This window comes from Numida meleagris, chromosome 4, assembly GCF_002078875.1.
Source record: "Numida meleagris isolate 19003 breed g44 Domestic line chromosome 4, NumMel1.0, whole genome shotgun sequence".
Classification (NCBI taxonomy): domain Eukaryota; kingdom Metazoa; phylum Chordata; class Aves; order Galliformes; family Numididae; genus Numida; species Numida meleagris.
In genome coordinates, this window is record NC_034412.1 from 17,074,200 (window position 1) to 17,092,518 (window position 18,319).

Sequence of the window (18,319 nt, forward strand, 5' to 3'; positions counted from 1 at the left end):
ATGAAATATTCACAAACAAATCTGCTGACAGCAGACATGCTTCACATCAAAAATGAAAATGAGAAAATACTGAATGTCATCAATTTGTATTAAGAATCAAGTTGTAGAGTAAAGGAATACTTCAACATCTAATTACTTGAAGGAAATAAATGTAACCTCCTATTTGCTTTGGTTTTTCATATGCTACTTTTAACTTTCATGTGGAAAAAAGAAAAAAGGTATTTCCTCCACAGTGATGACATTACATACTTTTTTTGTGAATTGCTAGCATTAAGGGTCTGTCATTTGGGTGAAGATGCACCAAAACTGGTGTTCCTATTAAATCCTGAGGTAGGTATCCCAGCAGAGGTACTGCTCTGGGGAAAGAAAAACAAAGAAAAAACAGTTATTTAAATTAAATCAAATGAAATAAATGTTTACTTAATCTTTAAAATGTTTCCATTTTAAGTTTTATTTACTCTTTTTCCGCTAATTTTAAGTTTAAATTTTGGGAAATAGTAGTGCCAGCTTAATAGTAGCACTCTTTGAACAGAGTAGTTTGTTTGTTTTTAATTTGTTTTTAACATTACAAAACAGTGTTCAGACCAAAGTCAAGGAGTCTGCTACAGCAGTTCTGTCTTTTCTATGCTGCCTAGCTCTACAGGCTGAGTACTTACCCTAATTTTAAAAGAGCATTAATAAAATTTAATCTTACAAAACTCTCATGAAAGTACTCCCAATCTATGGCTGCAAGCCAAGGCTAAGGATCACACAGGATTACTGTAGCTGAACAAAACAGGGCAGTTGACTAGGGTACAAGAAAACTTTCTCACAGGCAGGTTATGAGTTTAACTCTGCAAGGAAGCAAGCTTATTAATTAGAATAACTAACTAAAATTAATGTTCTCGTATCCCCGCACAGTAACTTCTAATGATGTGAACTATTAGCTTATGGGATGAAATAACTTATTAAGTTTATTGAGCTCCCAGAAGTAAGGGATCAGTCCCAGCATTGATATGCTTTTATGGTAGCCAACTTAGTTTTCAACAAGAAGAGAAAATAGAATAAAATCCCACACTGTCACGAAGAAAATCCCACGTAAAACAAGGGAAAGGGAAAACAAATGGAAGGAAAAAGAAAGCCCATGTTTTCAACTCAGGAACAAGTACATTTGCTCTCATGTTCTTAAAAAAAATTATGATATTTCAAAGCACATCTCTCCTTTCCTTAAAGGCTTAAGACCACTGACTACACCTCAGCCTCCTATGCCTTCAACTCTTCTTCGAAGTAGTATCTTCCATTCTCTCACAGACTTCCAATTTCTATCACCCACATCCTCCAAAAGGTACTAGACAAGAGCAGTCCAGAAGACTAAAGGAAAGTTTGGTTTGCATCTTAGTTCCTGAACCTCTGTGAATGACTTAAATTCACATGCATCATATCTGCCTATGTTGATAATTTCACATGTCTTATCAGCTTCCATGACTGTCAAAGCAACATAAAAGCTTCAGCCAGTAGAATCTGAGTAGTTTAATCATGAACATAGAATATGATGTTTGATGTTTTCTTTTGTTGTTTTTTTGTTTAAAATGATGTAATGTTACATTCTATAGATTTAAATTTAAAAAAAAATAGCCTCATACAGGTAATGCTTGCTGACACACAAATTTTCCTGTCAGCGGATTCCACTCTTTGAATTTATTGTCCAGATTTGCCCCAGATGCAAAAATAAAAGAACAAGTTGTTAAGTGGAAAACTGTGTTTGCTTGCTAAAGACCACAGTGTGAAGTGCTTTCATACTTTTTTTTTTTTTAATTTTCTTAAGTAATTTACCTCTCATCTACATCCTGGAACAAACAGGTCGGTGTGTGTGTAGTCGTAAAAATTCTTTTGTCTGGAGGAATTCTGGGTGCTGAGAGAAAAAAAAGCAGGTTAACAAGCATATTTTGCATACGATATATTACTTAAAGCTATATGTTTTAATTAAATGCTGAGTAAAATCTAGAAGTCCACCTAAGAGCATACAGGAAAGCAAGCTGTTATTTCGCAGTCTTTCAGCAAGGGCAGAGAACAGAACCAATTATCGTGCACTTTAATAAGATCACTGATGGTACTCAAATATGTTAATTTTCTTAGGCTGAAATTCAGTTGTGCTAAACTGCACAGAAGTTCCTGTAGCAAAATACTGAACAGTTCTAGATGTCACAAAACCAAACTACTCTTTGTCCACTGAAATCATTACCTTCATAACCAGAATGCACTTTTTCTGCAAGCAGCACACAGCAAAGTTGGTCCTCTGCTACTTCCGGATCTTGTACTTTGATAAGGTAAGGAGTCATCCGAAATGGGTGATAGCAAATCTCATTTTCACGCTCCTTTCCTGCACTAATAATTAAACAGAGGTTATTATTTGAACAGATTCATCTCACGCTGAACAGAATTTTATCCACTGTAACTTCCTAAATTACAAGACTGTATAATAGCTCCTAAAGCAGCACCCAAGAATTCTGCTTCCTGAACCTTCTGTAGAACAAAACCTAATTCAGATGGCATCCTTTGCATATTGACTGCAATAAAGCATTCACTGTCATCTTCACTGCTTAAAATCAGACCCACAAGTACTTAATGGAAATTGCATGGAAAAAGAAAAGTCCTCCTCTTATGATAAATTATTTTATTGATCCAATAATCTTAATCTGATATTAATCATCACTTTAACCTTCAGAGAGATTAGTTTTACTTTATGAAGACTGTTATAACCCTTCAGTTAATTATTAAATACCTTCTTTTACTCAGTATTTATCCTGATTTAAAAAAGAACAAAGTCTCAGAAGTTCTTACCTATAATAACAGTTGCTGACTTAACAAGAAGCCAAAGAATAAGAACAAAAACAATACCCAGTGATCAAAAAAAATATTTTAGTAACGGAGGTTAGATCAGTACAGCTTATAAAGTTAAAGCTTCTGGCATCAATGTTATTTAGAAGAAAAGACATCTACCCTCATTTATCTTTACTGGGCATTTGAGATTAATTTAATATGTTCCATTACTCTTACAGAATGAAAGAATCTGTAGCAGGTGTTGAGCACAACAGCACAAAATGAAGGCTTTATCCATAGCTGTGAAAGATACCGTATCAGCTCTATTTAGGGTGCAAAGGTCAATATTCAGACGGATTAACTTCTAAGGTGCCACTTCCTGCAACCACTTAGCAGTTCTCTGCATAGCTTCTGGAACAGCTAGATGACAAGCATGTGCTTGGCCTTACATTCACATTATGGAATAGTAAGAAACTTGTGCACTGTATGATTCTTATAAAGGCCTAATACATTGTTATGAAACTATGCATTACAAAAAGTCTATTATAATTCTGTCTTACCTGATGCGACAGAAAAAAGATTTCTCTTCCATGCAATCCTGGGTGGAAGACTCTAGAATTATTAAATATTTTACAAAAAGTTACAAGTTACTATGATATTATGATGTTTAATACAATAATTTTTCCCCAACAGAAATAAGAGAGATGTAGCCTATATCCCTTACAAAAGTTTTAAGTTCCCAAAAGCATTCGGTTTTATGCTTTTCTGAGACTGGCATGTGACTCACAGCTGCTTGCTTACTAAGCCTTTTGGCAAAAACATATCTAAACAGTTCTGTGGTCTGAACTGTTTACCCATCAGCTTTTTCACTAACTTACAGCATTGACCAAAAAAGGACTGTCAGAGAATCAAATACGTTTGCCAGCCTCCACCTGCACAGCAAAACCCAGGCATCTCCCACAGTTTTCCTCCCTTCTCCTTTTAAGCCTATTTCCTTCCTTTTGAAAAAGTGGCCACAGTCTGATTTGCAAGGCACACACTGGTCTTTCAAAGACCTCACTGTGCAATACTTACAGATACAACATAGGTATGGATGTTGATACATGAGATATGGTACACAGTTCTATTTACACTGCATTTCTGAAATATAAAGCTATACACAAACTAATAAAAACAATAGACAATTTTCTCAGTAAATTACATAGGTGAGGAACATGAACAATCAGGATCAAATGGTTGAAACTGAACTTTTTTGAGCCAGAGGTTGAATCAGAGACCTCAAAAGGTCCCTTCTGACCTATTTAATGTACAAATTACTTTGTGTATTTGTTGTTAGTTGTTTCCTCAAATTTAATATGGCTCACATTCTGACTTAACTTCATAGACTTAGTCTACAGGGATTGGAATTTCAAATATTTAGAGCAGAACTTGAAATTCAAGTGTTTGCTTAAAATAGTTGGCAGCTATCTTTCAGTCTCTAACAGCTGTCACTGCACAAGTAAAACAGCCCTCTCACAAACAAATACCAAGTGACTTAAGAGATCTAACCCTTCAACATTAACATGTCTGACATCCTTTTCCTTAGGCTAAAAGAACGGATATACAAATTACATTTGATAAATGCACAACAACATTAGCTGTAGTACATCTTTCCAAACAGTAATCAAGGTATCCAGTACACAAATCATAATAATTTTAGAAGTAAGAAGGCAGAATATTATCTTTCTTATATCTAAAGAAAGAAATAAAAAAAAAAATTGAGGTCATTTGATTGCAAGAAAATTGTGGAAGACAAATCTGCTTTCAGCATGAACACCTACTTTACTTTAAATCATCAGCTGGATGAGAGGAGCCCAGGAACCGATGAATAATAGCAATCAGAAGACTTTTAGCCAACAGACAAGCTTTGCTGATTCATAAAGGCATGTTATATGTGCCATATTGTTCAGAGGTGTTCTAGTAATGCATGTGTGCTATATCCTCATGAAGTGATGGGAAAGGATGAAAGGATATTTAAAAAACAAATCAGCATGACTGAAGATCAGAGGAATATCTGCTGTTGGGACCACTCACCAGCTCTGCTGCAAATATTCCAAGATGGTAGTCGGTATGGGGTAGTAGACGTATAGAAAACACTGACATCCTGAGGTGCCAATAACTCCACAAATTTGGCATTTTTAAAATAACCCCTCTTACAGCGAAGAATAGAAGAAGCTTGATCAGAGATGTACACAATTTTCCCAGTAATCAAAGAAACAGCTACAGCAAACATATCCTAAGAAGAAAAACCTCAAAATTAGGCAATTTAAAAAACATTCTTCAATGTATTTATTGTTTAAACAATAAGATAAAACAAGACACCAAGATAATGTTATTAATAAGTTCAAAATAGAAAGGAAATAGAACAAAGACAGTTAAACCACATCTATTTATGAAGCGATAAAATATGTTTCTTGTGAATTACATACATGCCATATACACTTTCAACTACACAGTATCAATAATACACTACGATTTTCTCAGGTTACATGCCCTAAACACCATAACTTGTGTTACAGCCATATTTGACATTTATGAGATTCAGCTGCTTTGTGAAGAGTTGTTTATGTTAGTTTGTTCATCCACTACATAATGACAAAAAGTGCTCTAAACCATTTGGTAAAAATAACGAGTAGACAGGTGGAAAAAAAAGCCCCAAACATACACAAACTCCACTTGTATTATTTCATGGTTTTTTTTCCTGCTCAACACAGAAGAGTTCCCTGCATCATAAACTTTAGTGCCCTACCCGCCATTACTATACACAAGCCTAAGAACTGTCGTCAGAACATTGTATTTATAAACTCATGCTTGGGATCAATTGATATTTTGTTGAAGTTCTCAGCTGTACTCTGGACTACTCTGACTACCTGTTTTACCTTCTGGGCAACTTTGTTAGTCATAGGTTCAACAGAAAAATACCATTCCAAACTCAGGAACATCCTCCATCTACCCATTATTTTACTAATTTTACAATTAATTCAGAAAGAGGCTTCAGGAAACAAACAGTGGACAGCACTATAAATATAGATGTAATTATTGTTGATCTTCAAAATAGTCCTAGAACACACAAAATGGGAAAAATAAAATAATCATTCTGACTACTTCTAAAAACCTACATTTATCACCATAGCCGCTCTTTTAGATAAGAGAAGACAGCATCTCTGGATCACAGAGTAAGCTTGTGCCAGTTGCAAAGACAACAAATACCACAGTGGAGGACTCAGCAACGCACTGATTTCAACATTTTGATCACTTTTCAGTCACATAAACACAAATAACAGTTAAAACATCAAATAGCTCCTACGCAAATGATAGCTCAAATGATTCACTATGTGCCTACACTAAGCCTTGTAACGAGATATACTTTAAGTGCATCTCTTAAGTGTCCTAAGAAGAAAACTAATTATTTACACATTTCACAGTGCATTACATCACATGGATATTCAGATATATCACACCATTGACCCTAAACATGATGTAAAATTCATATGACCAAGTGTTTAAGCTACTTATTTCTCATCTAACTGACAGGAAAAAAAAAAAAGATTAAGCGCTCAAAGTTTCTCCTTCGCATTCACTGGAAGGCAGTAGCCAGCTTCTTCAGATTATTGGCCTAGTCATCAACTTCAACCTTGTAAAAAGGAGGCATGCTTGAGAATTCCAGTTCCAGAAAACATTTTACATACGCACTATATACTTGTATCAGCGTACTCACTGCATTTTTCATGATGTATTCTGAGGTTATAGCCTCAACTTCTTCCACTGTATAAGATGACACATTGAGTCCAGAAGGCTGGGATTCATTAATCATCAACAATTGGTAATATTCCTCATTGGCTACATTAAGAACATTTAACGATTAATATTCAGAAGTGAAAAATCACATCAGTACGTAGACAGTCTTGAAGTAATAAATTTTCTCACACAAGCACAGAATGGGCAGTTGGAAAGCTTAGGTACTATCCCAAATGAGTTCTTCCACAGTGGAATTTCCTCATCAGTAATCCATGTACTTTTAGCCATCTTAACATACCCATACTATGCATCATAATATATTTTGGTCTGCTTGACAGTTTCAGAAATTTGAGGTTAAATAACAAATTTGCAAACAAATTTACAACAAATACCAGTAAAATACCAAGCATCTGGCAAAGCTGCTTTAACTCCCAAGCAAACCCTTGTTAAGGGTCAACAAATGAGAAGACCACGAAAATACTTGCTTACTGAGGTTCTGAAACATAATAAACTTAGCTTTATAGAGACAGTCATTTAAATCCCTATTTAAATATTTAATTTTACCCAGCTCAGTTTTATTTAAGCAGTATCACACTTGATTACCTTTAACTTGTTTAATGCTTTTAAGGGCATATTTCAACGTCGTTAGGACACTAGATTTGCCTTTAATTCTCTTTTCAGCAGGAAGGTGAGCTTTCAGCTCTTGTAATGTTTTCAACAATTCCTTTTGTGTTTTGGCTTTAGTAGACTGCTCACTGCTGTAAGATTAAAGACAAATAATAAAAAGTTACTTGAATGCTTGGAGTAATATACCATCCTCATAGAAACTCAAATACACTGACAATTGTCACACACTTAAATTTATGCAGCTAGCCACATTAAACTTTTCTAATACTTAGTATCAACATTCAAAAATTGTAGTAATTCTTAAATTAGCTACAGTCACTTCAAATGGAAGATTGATCACAACCAGAAGCCTTATTGTAAAATATATACTGCCTGTATGTGCAACAGTATATCTATATACATATATACACCCAAGCACCAGATAACTTTTTTTTTTTGCACCACTCTCCCTTCCCCTTTTTTTGTGGTATATCCCTTAGTTCCTTTAAAATTCAAACTCTCAGAAATGTTCATGGACTTCAAAGTAGAGAAGCAGGAGGTCCATTCAAGTCTTCACCTCCTGTTCGAGCAGGTTCTCATAGGAAAGGTCCCTGAAAAGGGAATGGCAGTGGGAGAGCATCAAGTTAACAAAACAAATGGAGAAATGCTTGGAACAATGTATTCCAGTTAAGCATGGCAATACATTAAGTAACATAAGGAAGGCTGAGTAAATATGAAGGGTGAAGAATCAGAGGAGGCAGCTGGAGACAGAAATTGTACTAACATTTCTCAGGTGCATGCTCAAAAGTGTTGTCTCAGTGCAGAAGGTCAAGCTACAGCAATAATCAGTGCTAACACTAGAAAATCGCCTTCCTTTGCAATCCCTGGTATCTCTTATTATATAAGAATGATGATAAAATCAAAAAGGAAAAGGAGGGAAGAGAAGGGATGGAGACGATGACAAAGATGGGTGGCAAGTGAGCTGAAAGCAGTTAAAAAAATCACCTCATCTTTGTCATTGAAAGAAATTTTGAAAGTTAATCAGTCGCAATGATTTAGAAGATTTTAGACCTTTTCTTAAATCTCTCTGAAAATCAATTTGTTCCCATGAAAAGGAAGGTCTTCTATTACCACACAATTGCCGTGGCTAGTACTCTCCATGTAATTACCCTAAGGACCACTGTAGAAACAGTGTTCTTGGCAACTGTACTACCCTTTCTGAAGTGTTCAATAACTGGCCTCAAATTCCAGGTAACTTTCAATTGGATTTCAGGTTTTATTTTTTTCCTGAGAAATTTGAGTTCTTCAGGTAGATCTGACATCTGGGGTATACTTCACCCAAAATGCTTAGAAGGTGAAAAAGCTGGCTTGTAATAGAATATACAGTCATCGTTCTTGTTTGCATCATAACAATCTATGATAAGCATATAATTCAGTTATTCACTAGCTATACTGAGAAATAAAGGCAAGGGATAAGAGAATAATGTCATACTCCCTTGGGAAGCTTAATATTCACCTATACACTAAAATCACACGTACAGTCTGGCTTGACAGTGTTAGATTGATGTAATCCATCAGGGCTTTTTTAATAGAAGAACAAACTATGCTAACAGCGAGGAGGAAGAGAAAGGGAAAGACTGAAATAACAGAGCATACTGCTGTTTTTGTATCGTCTGGGCATGCTTCATGAAAGTGGTCAAGAACCCTTCTGCCAGAAAAACTTCCAAATTGGCCTCTAGCAGTAGCAAACACAGAAGACTGGCCTCCTTGGAAAATCAGTTATGAAACTCAAAAATGTTTTTCTGAAGAGCTGTAGCATCAGACGCAGTAGCCAGCCACAAAGAAGGTTCGACTTGCAGAATACAGAATCAGCAAATTCTACAAAAATAAGAGCTTTCCATTTTGCTTTATGTGGACAGTCCAAAAAGGTAGTTAGGTGGTGCAAACATTGAATGGAAAGCCCAGAAGTCTTTGAATCAGAAGCTAAACCTACAGCTTATCAGCTTATTGTAGACATCTCTTTCAAGACCATCTCTAGGTATGCTCAGTCAACTGAGGTCATCTGTGTCCCATTCCAAAAAGACCAACAATGATCAGATTGTGCTCTGAATGCAAATGTGATTGACAGTGGGGGAAATACTGTACTATCTGGGTTTCTGAGCAAAGAGTTTTTAATTAAGATTGCTGGTTTTGTTTAAAGAAAAAGAAAATTGAGTCATCAGAAAAGGAAGATTAAGAAATGTTTTTAGTTCACTCTGTTCTTGATATTGAGCAAAAAATGAACTCCAGAACACAATTTCCATACAAAGATAAAGCATGGAACAAGATTTCCTTGTGTCCACAAGGTAGGCAGTATGTTCAGCATGCACCAAATGGTTGCAAAGGAGTATTTTTCACTTATCATGTCTCCAGGATCTGGATCAGGTAGAAAACTTTCAAGTGGGTATATATGGATAGGGATCTTAACATCAGATTGCTAAAGCTGCCAAGCTTCATCTGCCCAGGATCAGGTTTTGGTCTCCTGATCAGAGGCTGACTTGAAAACAAACAAATAAAAAACCACCAACACCTCAACAAGTACAGCAGGGCACTCTGAAGTGTCCAAATTAGAGCCTTCAATGACACCAGGTTTCTCAAGGCTACCAAGATCAGAAGCAAAGTTCACACTGCATTCCTGCAGCTGATGTTGATCTGTCCTTACAGACTTAAGGCTTGAATCCTGGTGAATGGAACACAGGAGAGGCAGATGATATGGCTGCTGGACACCAGAACACATCCAACTCAATGAGTGAATTCCAATTTTAAAATACTGCTAGGCTGTTTCCAGGCAAGGGCTTCAGACTAAAATCTGAAGAGCAGAAAAATTCAAGAAGTCTCAAAAAAAAAAAAAAAAAAGCTTGAAGTGAACGACAAAAATAAAACTGAGGCTAGGCTACCAAATCAAAAAAAGGCTAAGAAACCTTTCAAGTCATTACACAACTTGCATGGAACGGCTACAAAAAGCTCTAATTTGATCAAGTGGTTAGGAGGACATGCTGCTGATTGCAGAAAGGAAGAGAGTCAAAGACAGGACATCATCTCCTATGTCTCCAAGTTCAGCCAAAACAACACCAACAAACAAAACAACATCAACAACCACCCAACCTATTTAGTTTTCAGCATCTAGTATCACATACAAGCAAATTACTGAAAATATATGCACATTTACCTGCATCCGCTGCTAGACTGATTATGTTCAGAGTTTGCAATCATCAGACTAAATGCATTTGAGCTTGAACTAAAACAAGGAAAGGCAAAGAGATTAAGATTAGTACACTTAAAATAAAAGTTATTTCATTTTAGTTTTACATTTGCTGAGTTATGACTGTCTAGAGCAAAAGTCAAACTTTTCAGTCAAAGACAAACTTTTCAGTCAAAGACAAAGAGTCTACTTAGAACAACAAGTATGGAAACTATACCTGCTACACACTGGTACACCTTTCGGTACACAGAAGGTACCTCTTGCTCTGCATTTCCTCTCTCCACTAAACTATTACTTTAAAGATGAAAATAGCACAGATCCATCCTGACTCTTAAGAACAGACTGACACTTTTTGCTATGTAATTACAGGAGCTGGCTTACCAAAAAATACATAAATAAAGCCAAAGAAGCAATGATGAGAAAAAAAGCCATCCAAATTAAGTTGGCTCTCTGAAACACTGCATTCTATGAAGTGTAACATATTACATAATTTGCATTATGAAAGATGGCAGGCTAACTAGTGGAAATCAACACTAAACTCTAATCTGAAGATACAGTTTATACTACAGTTGTAACTCAAACTAGATTCAAATGGAAAAAGCCTTCAGTGACAAAAACAAAAGTGAACTTTATTTAGCATTAAATAGTACCTTTTATGACAGTCTGAAGATTCCATGAGCATTGCTGAATCTTTCCCATTTTCATCAGATTCATGGCCATGAGAATCATGTCCACTGGAGTAGTTTTCAGTCGTCTCATTTCCACTGAAGTCATTTCCACTGGATCCACTGCTCATCTCAATATCTTCCTGAAGAACTTCAGGAGAGTGTTCAGGTTTTGGCTGAATTTCGGAATCTTCAGCAATCATCTGGCTACGGTTACTTGCAAGTCCAGAATACTCACTCATTTTCTGTTGCTCTTTTAAAGAGAACAATGAAGAAATGTTTTCACTGATATCAGCTTGCTGCTCAGGGTTCTGCTCCTCAGTGCTAGAGTAGAACCCCCTGACCTCGATACAGTCCATCGGACACTCATTAGAAACACTGCCAAGATCAAGTCAAGCCATTTTCAGAATTTTCTGTCTGTAAAGACTCAGTATGGAAGTACAGACCCACAAATCTGAGGAAGAAGGGAAGGAAGAACAAAAGCAAAAGTATTTTCTTGTCCACCTTTACTGACGAACTGTAATTAAAAGTTATATTTATGGCTAATGCACTCAGCATTTCAATAGTGAACAGTTTAGTTTAAATGTAATTGCAATCCTAACAACATTTTTATGGAAGAAGTATTTATCTTTTTGTGAAAACTCACAGAAAAAAAGAGGAAGTGGAATAAACATGAACTCTTGAGAAGTTTAAATATTCAGCTGATTGTAATTGTCACACTTAATTTTTGATAGATTTACTGCCTGGATTTGGACAACAGCTAATAAAGAATATTTTATTTTCAGTGAAACCATTTTGCTGGCTTTCAGTTTACTTTGGAAAACAAAAAGATTCCATTGAGGAATCAGGCAATTCCTAACTATGTTTGGATTTTTTTTTGTTTCATTATTTTTAACTATATGGTCTTGCTTCTTGCTTTTAAGATCCGTTTGCTAACAGCAGAACTCCCTCTCTGTACAGAAGTCACATAGGTAGGCAGAATGAACATACAGCAGGAGGAGGGAAAGCGTAAAACAATCTATTTATCAACAAAAAAAATAACTATGATACAAATAAGCCCAAGAATAATTTTAGATGTTGACTACTACTAATTCAGGGAAAAAGGTTCAGCACTGTTTAGAAAGGTAAACTTAAAGCAAAATAAAAACCTCTGTTTTTAAAGCAAATTATAATACAGAGTGTATAAGGAATTTAATAAATAACAGATCAACATTGAAGAGCCTAAGGAGAAGCACTAGGTAGTATTTCAACTTAAACACCCTTATTTTGTACGTTAATCTGAATCATTTCCTCATCTAGTTTAACAGCCTACAGATAGCAATGCTATAAGACTATCAACTAAGATTCCCTGACCACGCAATTCAACATCAAGAAACAAGGTGTTTTAAAAGAATCATGTTTGTTCCCTCCTCTTCTTCTTTTAGAATATTCACGGTTACAGTTCTTGACTAATAAATTTCTGGAATAACAAAGGCAATAAAAGAAGCCTGCAGGTAAGTTTCGCTAGTATTTTCTGATAGTATTAACTGCAACAATTCACTATTAAACATCTTTTTAATATTATTTTGTGTAGTCTTTAACATAAAGCTTTAACTTAATAAACATGTAAAACACACCATGATTCCACTTCCCTCCCACACAAAAAGCATTGAAATTATTTTCTTACCCTTTTAATTGCTGTTTTTCCAGACATTCTACATTTATTTCAAGTTTTTCAGAAGAAAAAGCTGCACTTCTCCTTTGGCCAAATAAATATGCAAGATATCTGTTTTCGTTTGAAAGATGAAGTACAATTTAGGGACATATATTTAAGCTTTCAGCAACAGTGATATATTTTATCTTTCTATATGTTTCTATAGAAAGTGTGTGAAAAACATTTTTTCTCCAACACAATTACTTAGTAGCTTTTTCAGGTCTAATTTCAGGTCTGCTAATTCAGACTGTGTAGACATCCTGTTATGGTGCTGCACTGAATAGTAGTATACAGACAATAAGTTATACTTTAGTAGCTTTAACAGTTATTTTCTGGACAAAGAAAACAACTTTTGCCTTATAAATTACAGAATTGAAACATACAAGAAGACAGTATTGACTGTTAGATGAATTACTTCACAGTGGCCCATGCACTGGTGGCCAATGATTAACTAGAGTACACGTTTCATCTCTCACCTACTCTCTCCTGTAGATAAGGCTCACACTGTCCCTTGCCTTACCTAGCTACACATTTTAGAGATGCTTTGTCCCTGTATATAGTTCACTTTTAACCACATCTGCTCCTACTGAGCCTGAGCAGAGATGATGCTGAGCAGTGCTACCCACGCTGCTAACTGCAGTATCAGGAAGAACACCACGTCTAGTTTTCTCTGTTAGTGACTGAAAACATCAAGGGGCTTAGACAAGCAAATACAGAATGTGACCCTGGGGAATGCCTATATAAACAGTACACAGCAGAAAACCAAACAAAACTCATGTTACTGTATAGGAAAAGAACACTTATGTGAAAGTGTTAATCTAATCCTGTTCGGTAAATGCTTTTGCTACTACTTCATGTATTGCATAATAAGAGCATTTACTGGGTTAAGAAAACTGAACTCACTTTCAAGAAGCCAATTCTCATGCATCATCTATACTATTATTTCTCCAACAGCACTCAGGCTGTAAAGTCCTACGGAGAATTCAGTGAGTGAAGGTACACTGGCAAACAATCCAGCTAGCAATGGGATGCCCTTCGACTTTCCCCATAAGGCTAAGGTAAGCCTGGAGATCCAATTGCAGTATTTTGCCTATTTCAAGTAAATGTCTTATGCAAAAATTACACAGGTTAACTCCATCATGATTACAATGAAACTTTTGAAAAAAGAGAGTCAAGGCATTGCCTGAAGAGAAGATCTGACAATTACACCAATAAATATGTCGTGTCTAATGCAGGGGTTTGATCATATTTTTCCAACTAAACACCATTTGGAAAAAAAAAAAAGATGAAAAGGATACTGTTGTTTCAGTTACAGCTGTATCTGCTAGTAACCTGTGTCACATGATTTCTTCAGAGGTAGAAAAAAGCTCTCAATACTGAGGCTTTAATACTTAAATCCCTTAAAAAAAAAAAAAGCTATTCACAGGCTCATATTCATGAGCTGTCAGAACTATTAGTGTAGCCCTCAAGTTTCCATAGGTGAATAGTCTGATATTACAGTAATGCATCTGTCTGAAAAACTGTGCTATTTATAAGAAGGACATTGATCGTACACAGACTTCCTACTTCAAATGCAAATATTTTGTGTAAGAGTCTAAGTGTGAGAAACCTTCTCTCCAGAATTCTAAATGCAAAGAGTATTATAAATGATGCAGTACTCTCAATCCTCACAGGTGCCTGCAATTTTTATTTTAAATGCTTGCTTTGGAAAATTATTTCTCTGAAGTCCTTTCTGTCATCTTTAGAAGCTTAAGGGTCAGTGAAATTGTGCCACAGTAGCATGAAAAGTTTTATGGTTTGAAATTCTGAGTTGTTAAATCACCGATGAGCAATTTCTTCCACCTCCAAATATCTTCTCTTGACTCTTTCTTCCTTCCCTGACATCTAAGCTAGCTTTGCCAGATATTTGTAGCAAATTTCAAGTTTCTTTAGGCGCATGAGAACTACTCTCAAAAATATAACCTGTGCAGTAACTTTCAAGGTATTTCCCATACCTCCTCAAATAAGTGTTGATTTATCAATTTATTTATGTAGAGCAATGCGTTTAGATTAAGGGAGTCATTAACAGAAAACAAATAGATACTGGCCTACAGGAGATATCATACAAGTTTTCTTCCTCTTGACACCTGGCAGAAGTTCGTGTCAGAAGTACTTCTGGTGTGTTACATCCACCTCTAGCTAGTTACCTGACAGAGCTTTTGCATGGTTTGCCCACAGCAAGCATCTGTGCAGTGCCTTCCTAACTGCATTACACCAACTTCAATTTGGAGCCTATGGACAATGGTAACAGATGAAAATAAAGGTATCCCTTCCTGACAAAGAAAATAAAGGCTTGACTGTATTTTTATTAGCATATTTTGAGAAGCCCTGGTGTTTTTACCCAGGACTGGAACACTTAATGTCACCCTAAGCCAACCTTCCACAAAGTCTGTTTCAAAAACTCTCAAACATCTCCATGCTAGACAAATGTAACAGAGTAAGGGATACAGAAAGATTAAGTAGAAAAGAACAAGGAAAACATGACAGGCTTCCAAGAACCTTGGGGAAAAACTGATGCATTCACCAGCAGTGTTGAAGTCTCCCAAATGAGACAGCCATTAGTTATGTCCACAGATAGGAAAAGAACTGTGCAAGAGAAGCAGTATTTAAATCTTGCTGGTTTTGAATGCAGTGTCACAAAGGATCCCTTAAGAAAATTCCCATGAAGAAAATTCATAATGGCATAGGAAAAGCTGTGGAAGCTGCGGCATGTGAAAGAAGAATGTTTCTAATATAAGAGCTTGTATAACAAATAATGAAAAAGCCAAGATCCCAAGAAGTAATAACAATATATAACAATATATATACAATGAGTTTGGAGAGATACTCTAGGATATTGGAATAACTGAAAAGAAAGAACAGACAAAATGACATAAAATGCCAGGCACAGAGCATGGAGTGGGATATGAACAGGAGGCTGCATCTAGGTAGACTTCACTCTCAGACAGTGGAAAATCTTAAGAGGAACATCTGCATGCACACACAAGCACCACACAAACACTTCAGGAGTACAGAGGGTCACCCAGCCCAGAGAGATTAATTAATGTTGAAACTAATCTCAGTCAAAACGCCATAATAAATTGCATATATTCATTCCACTTAAAAGCTTGAATAAATATCCAGTAAATAACCAAACAAGAAAGGTAAGAGCAAGCATCCTTTCCTAGTCTGAGATACTCTCCAGATAGGCCAGCTTGAAGAAGTTAATTGCGTATCACATCCAGTACAGTAACCACGTACAGATTGTCACTGGGAAACAAAGGAAGAGCCCTCCTAGGTTTGATCTTGGGACAAGTTAGCTCTGTCTGTTTTCTTGACTTTCTGCTACATATCTCTAAATTTCTAAATTGAGGTTACATTTGGATTCTTAGAATATAAATTTTTAATCTTAAATTGTTACCAGTTAAGTTTGATTTTAAGGTAATGGGCTCACAAAAGTTCTACTGTTCTAGAACAGAAAAAGCATCCTACAGTCAATCTGTCAAAGACTAGAACTCTGAATGAAAAAGGCAACATATTTCCACTGAGCAGTAAGGTTAAACACAGCTCATGGTGGATGTGCAGAAAATGTCTTCGGGGTACTCATTAGCCGGAGAAGCTCTTATCACACAGTAACACAGTGGAAAGAGCCCGAATTTTACTGGTCCCAGAAGAACATGCAAAATACGTAGGGGTAAAAGCTTGAAGTAGTAACAATTCATACTTTTGAAATATCCTCTTAGAAACTAGGATCAGAACCATAGAACATAAAGAAAGTAAGCTTCTTTTGAAACCATGACATTTAACCTAAAGAAAAAAAACAAAAAATCTTATTTCAGCAAAGACCTGGTTACATTCAAAGAACAATTTTTTACAGATGTTTCACAAAAAAAAAAGTTATGGCTAGTACAGACATTTAAAGAATGAAAATGTGAAAATCCAAAGATAAGACAAACTAATTCAAGAAGTGAGTAAGAGGAGAGCATCCAAAGACTGACAGTTTGTTCAATTCTAAATTTGCAATTAATATGAACTTAGCAATATTAAAAAAAAAAATGAAGCAAGAGGCACACCACAGTTTACGAATACATTTAGTCATGTTTGTGCTAGGGGACTGTAACTGTATTAGCATTGATGGGCAGCATTCCTGGTGGTGAGGATTTTAGTTTACTGAAGGTATACTCAAAGTTTTCTGCATATCTTCTGTAGGATTACCTTACAAAATAATGTTTTCTCATCTGTATGAGAAGTAACTATCAGAGATTTGATCCTATCACGCAGTCTTAGGAACAAAAAAGAAAATTAATGCCTACAATGAATGCATTCTCCCTGTGCTATTAGAGCGTAATTGAGTGCTTGGTAGTAGCAAAGAGTCAGGGAAAAAAAAACTCGTATCTCAGTTTATTAATGTTTGTTTACATCTTGTCTAGCCATAGAACTTCACCAGCAAAAAACTCAAGAGCTTCTCACTGCAGAACAATTAATAGAATCCCTTCACTCGGGCACATTCTAGGAATGGAGAAAAAAATCCAGTATCCTAACTACACAGTGAGGAAAAATAACAGATGAGTAACCATCCCCTGCAAGACTGCTTAAAAATATCCAAAGACACTTGCTTTTTGAGTAGACTCTTCATCTCAGGGCAAACCAGCATTAAAAAAATTGTTTTTTTTTTCTTAAGAAATGAGGTATAAGCCAGAATTTCCTATTTAAGTCAAAGTTACCATTAACATCTAGAACATCGCAAATGATTCATAGAACTGGATTTCATAGCATTCAGTTCGCAATTTGTTGATAAAGATTCACCTGAATCTTGAACTCCTTCAAGTTCAAGAGTACCCTAAATACAGAACTGTTAGTTAAACAACAATAATAAATAAATATATTTATATGATCATCCTAATCAACTACTGCTTACAGCTGCCACTCACTGTACAACAGAGGAATCTGAGAATCTGCCAAGACATAGCCTTTATCTAGAGCCACCCAAGTGCCAGACTGATTATGCAGGAAGAAATCAACCTCAGTATCAGGCCAGGCCCTTGCATCCAAAACAAAGATACTTGCATTGACATGTTTACTCAGTGAGAAAAGTTGAAGCCTCAATTAAAGAGTAAGTATACTTTTCAGCTGAAAATCTCTTGCCTTCAAATAATGCAATTCCCAATACACATCAAAAAAATAGTTATGAATGAGTATGTGTATGACTGAAACCATAGTTTTAAGATACAAGGGCTGCCCCAAAAGTAATGCCTCTTATTTTATTAGGCCCATGGCATCAGAGGTGGATGCTGGTGGTACAGCAGTAGAGGCTGAATCTTCTCACCAACATTCCATTACATTTTGTTGCTATGTGACAGACAGCAGCAGAGGGGCAGCCTGACAAAACGGCATCTGACATGGAAGTACATATGAAGCAAAGGGATGTCACTGAATTCCTTCACACAGAAAAAAAAAATAGCACCCATTGTCCTTCATCAACTTTTGCTGAACATTTCTGGAGACCAAACAGTGGATGTG

At 35.9% G+C, this 18,319-nt stretch overlaps 1 protein-coding gene across 17 annotated transcripts in view; it reads right to left on the minus strand.

The window, feature by feature from the left end:
• Positions 1-18,319, minus strand: part of PER2 (period circadian clock 2) — a 42,841-nt gene that overhangs the window by 14,160 nt on the left and 10,362 nt on the right. For 14 of the 17 annotated variants that reach the window (XM_021393281.1, XM_021393286.1, XM_021393277.1 and 11 more), the window contains 10 exons: positions 12,755-12,853; positions 11,074-11,542; positions 10,391-10,459; positions 7,180-7,334; positions 6,557-6,678; positions 4,873-5,074; positions 3,360-3,411; positions 2,222-2,364; positions 1,813-1,891; positions 250-356 (listed from right to left, as the gene is read on the minus strand). In XM_021393281.1, the coding sequence (XP_021248956.1) occupies positions 250-356; positions 1,813-1,891; positions 2,222-2,364; positions 3,360-3,411; positions 4,873-5,074; positions 6,557-6,678; positions 7,180-7,334; positions 10,391-10,459; positions 11,074-11,447 (1,303 nt within the window). In that variant the 5' untranslated portion in view covers positions 11,448-11,542; positions 12,755-12,853. Of the gene's footprint in view, positions 1-249; positions 357-1,812; positions 1,892-2,221; positions 2,365-3,359; positions 3,412-4,872; positions 5,075-6,556; positions 6,679-7,179; positions 7,794-10,390; positions 10,460-11,073; positions 11,543-12,754; positions 12,854-18,319 lie in introns of those variants that run through there. The other 3 variants (XM_021393291.1, XM_021393290.1, XM_021393292.1) reach the window with 2 other exon arrangements.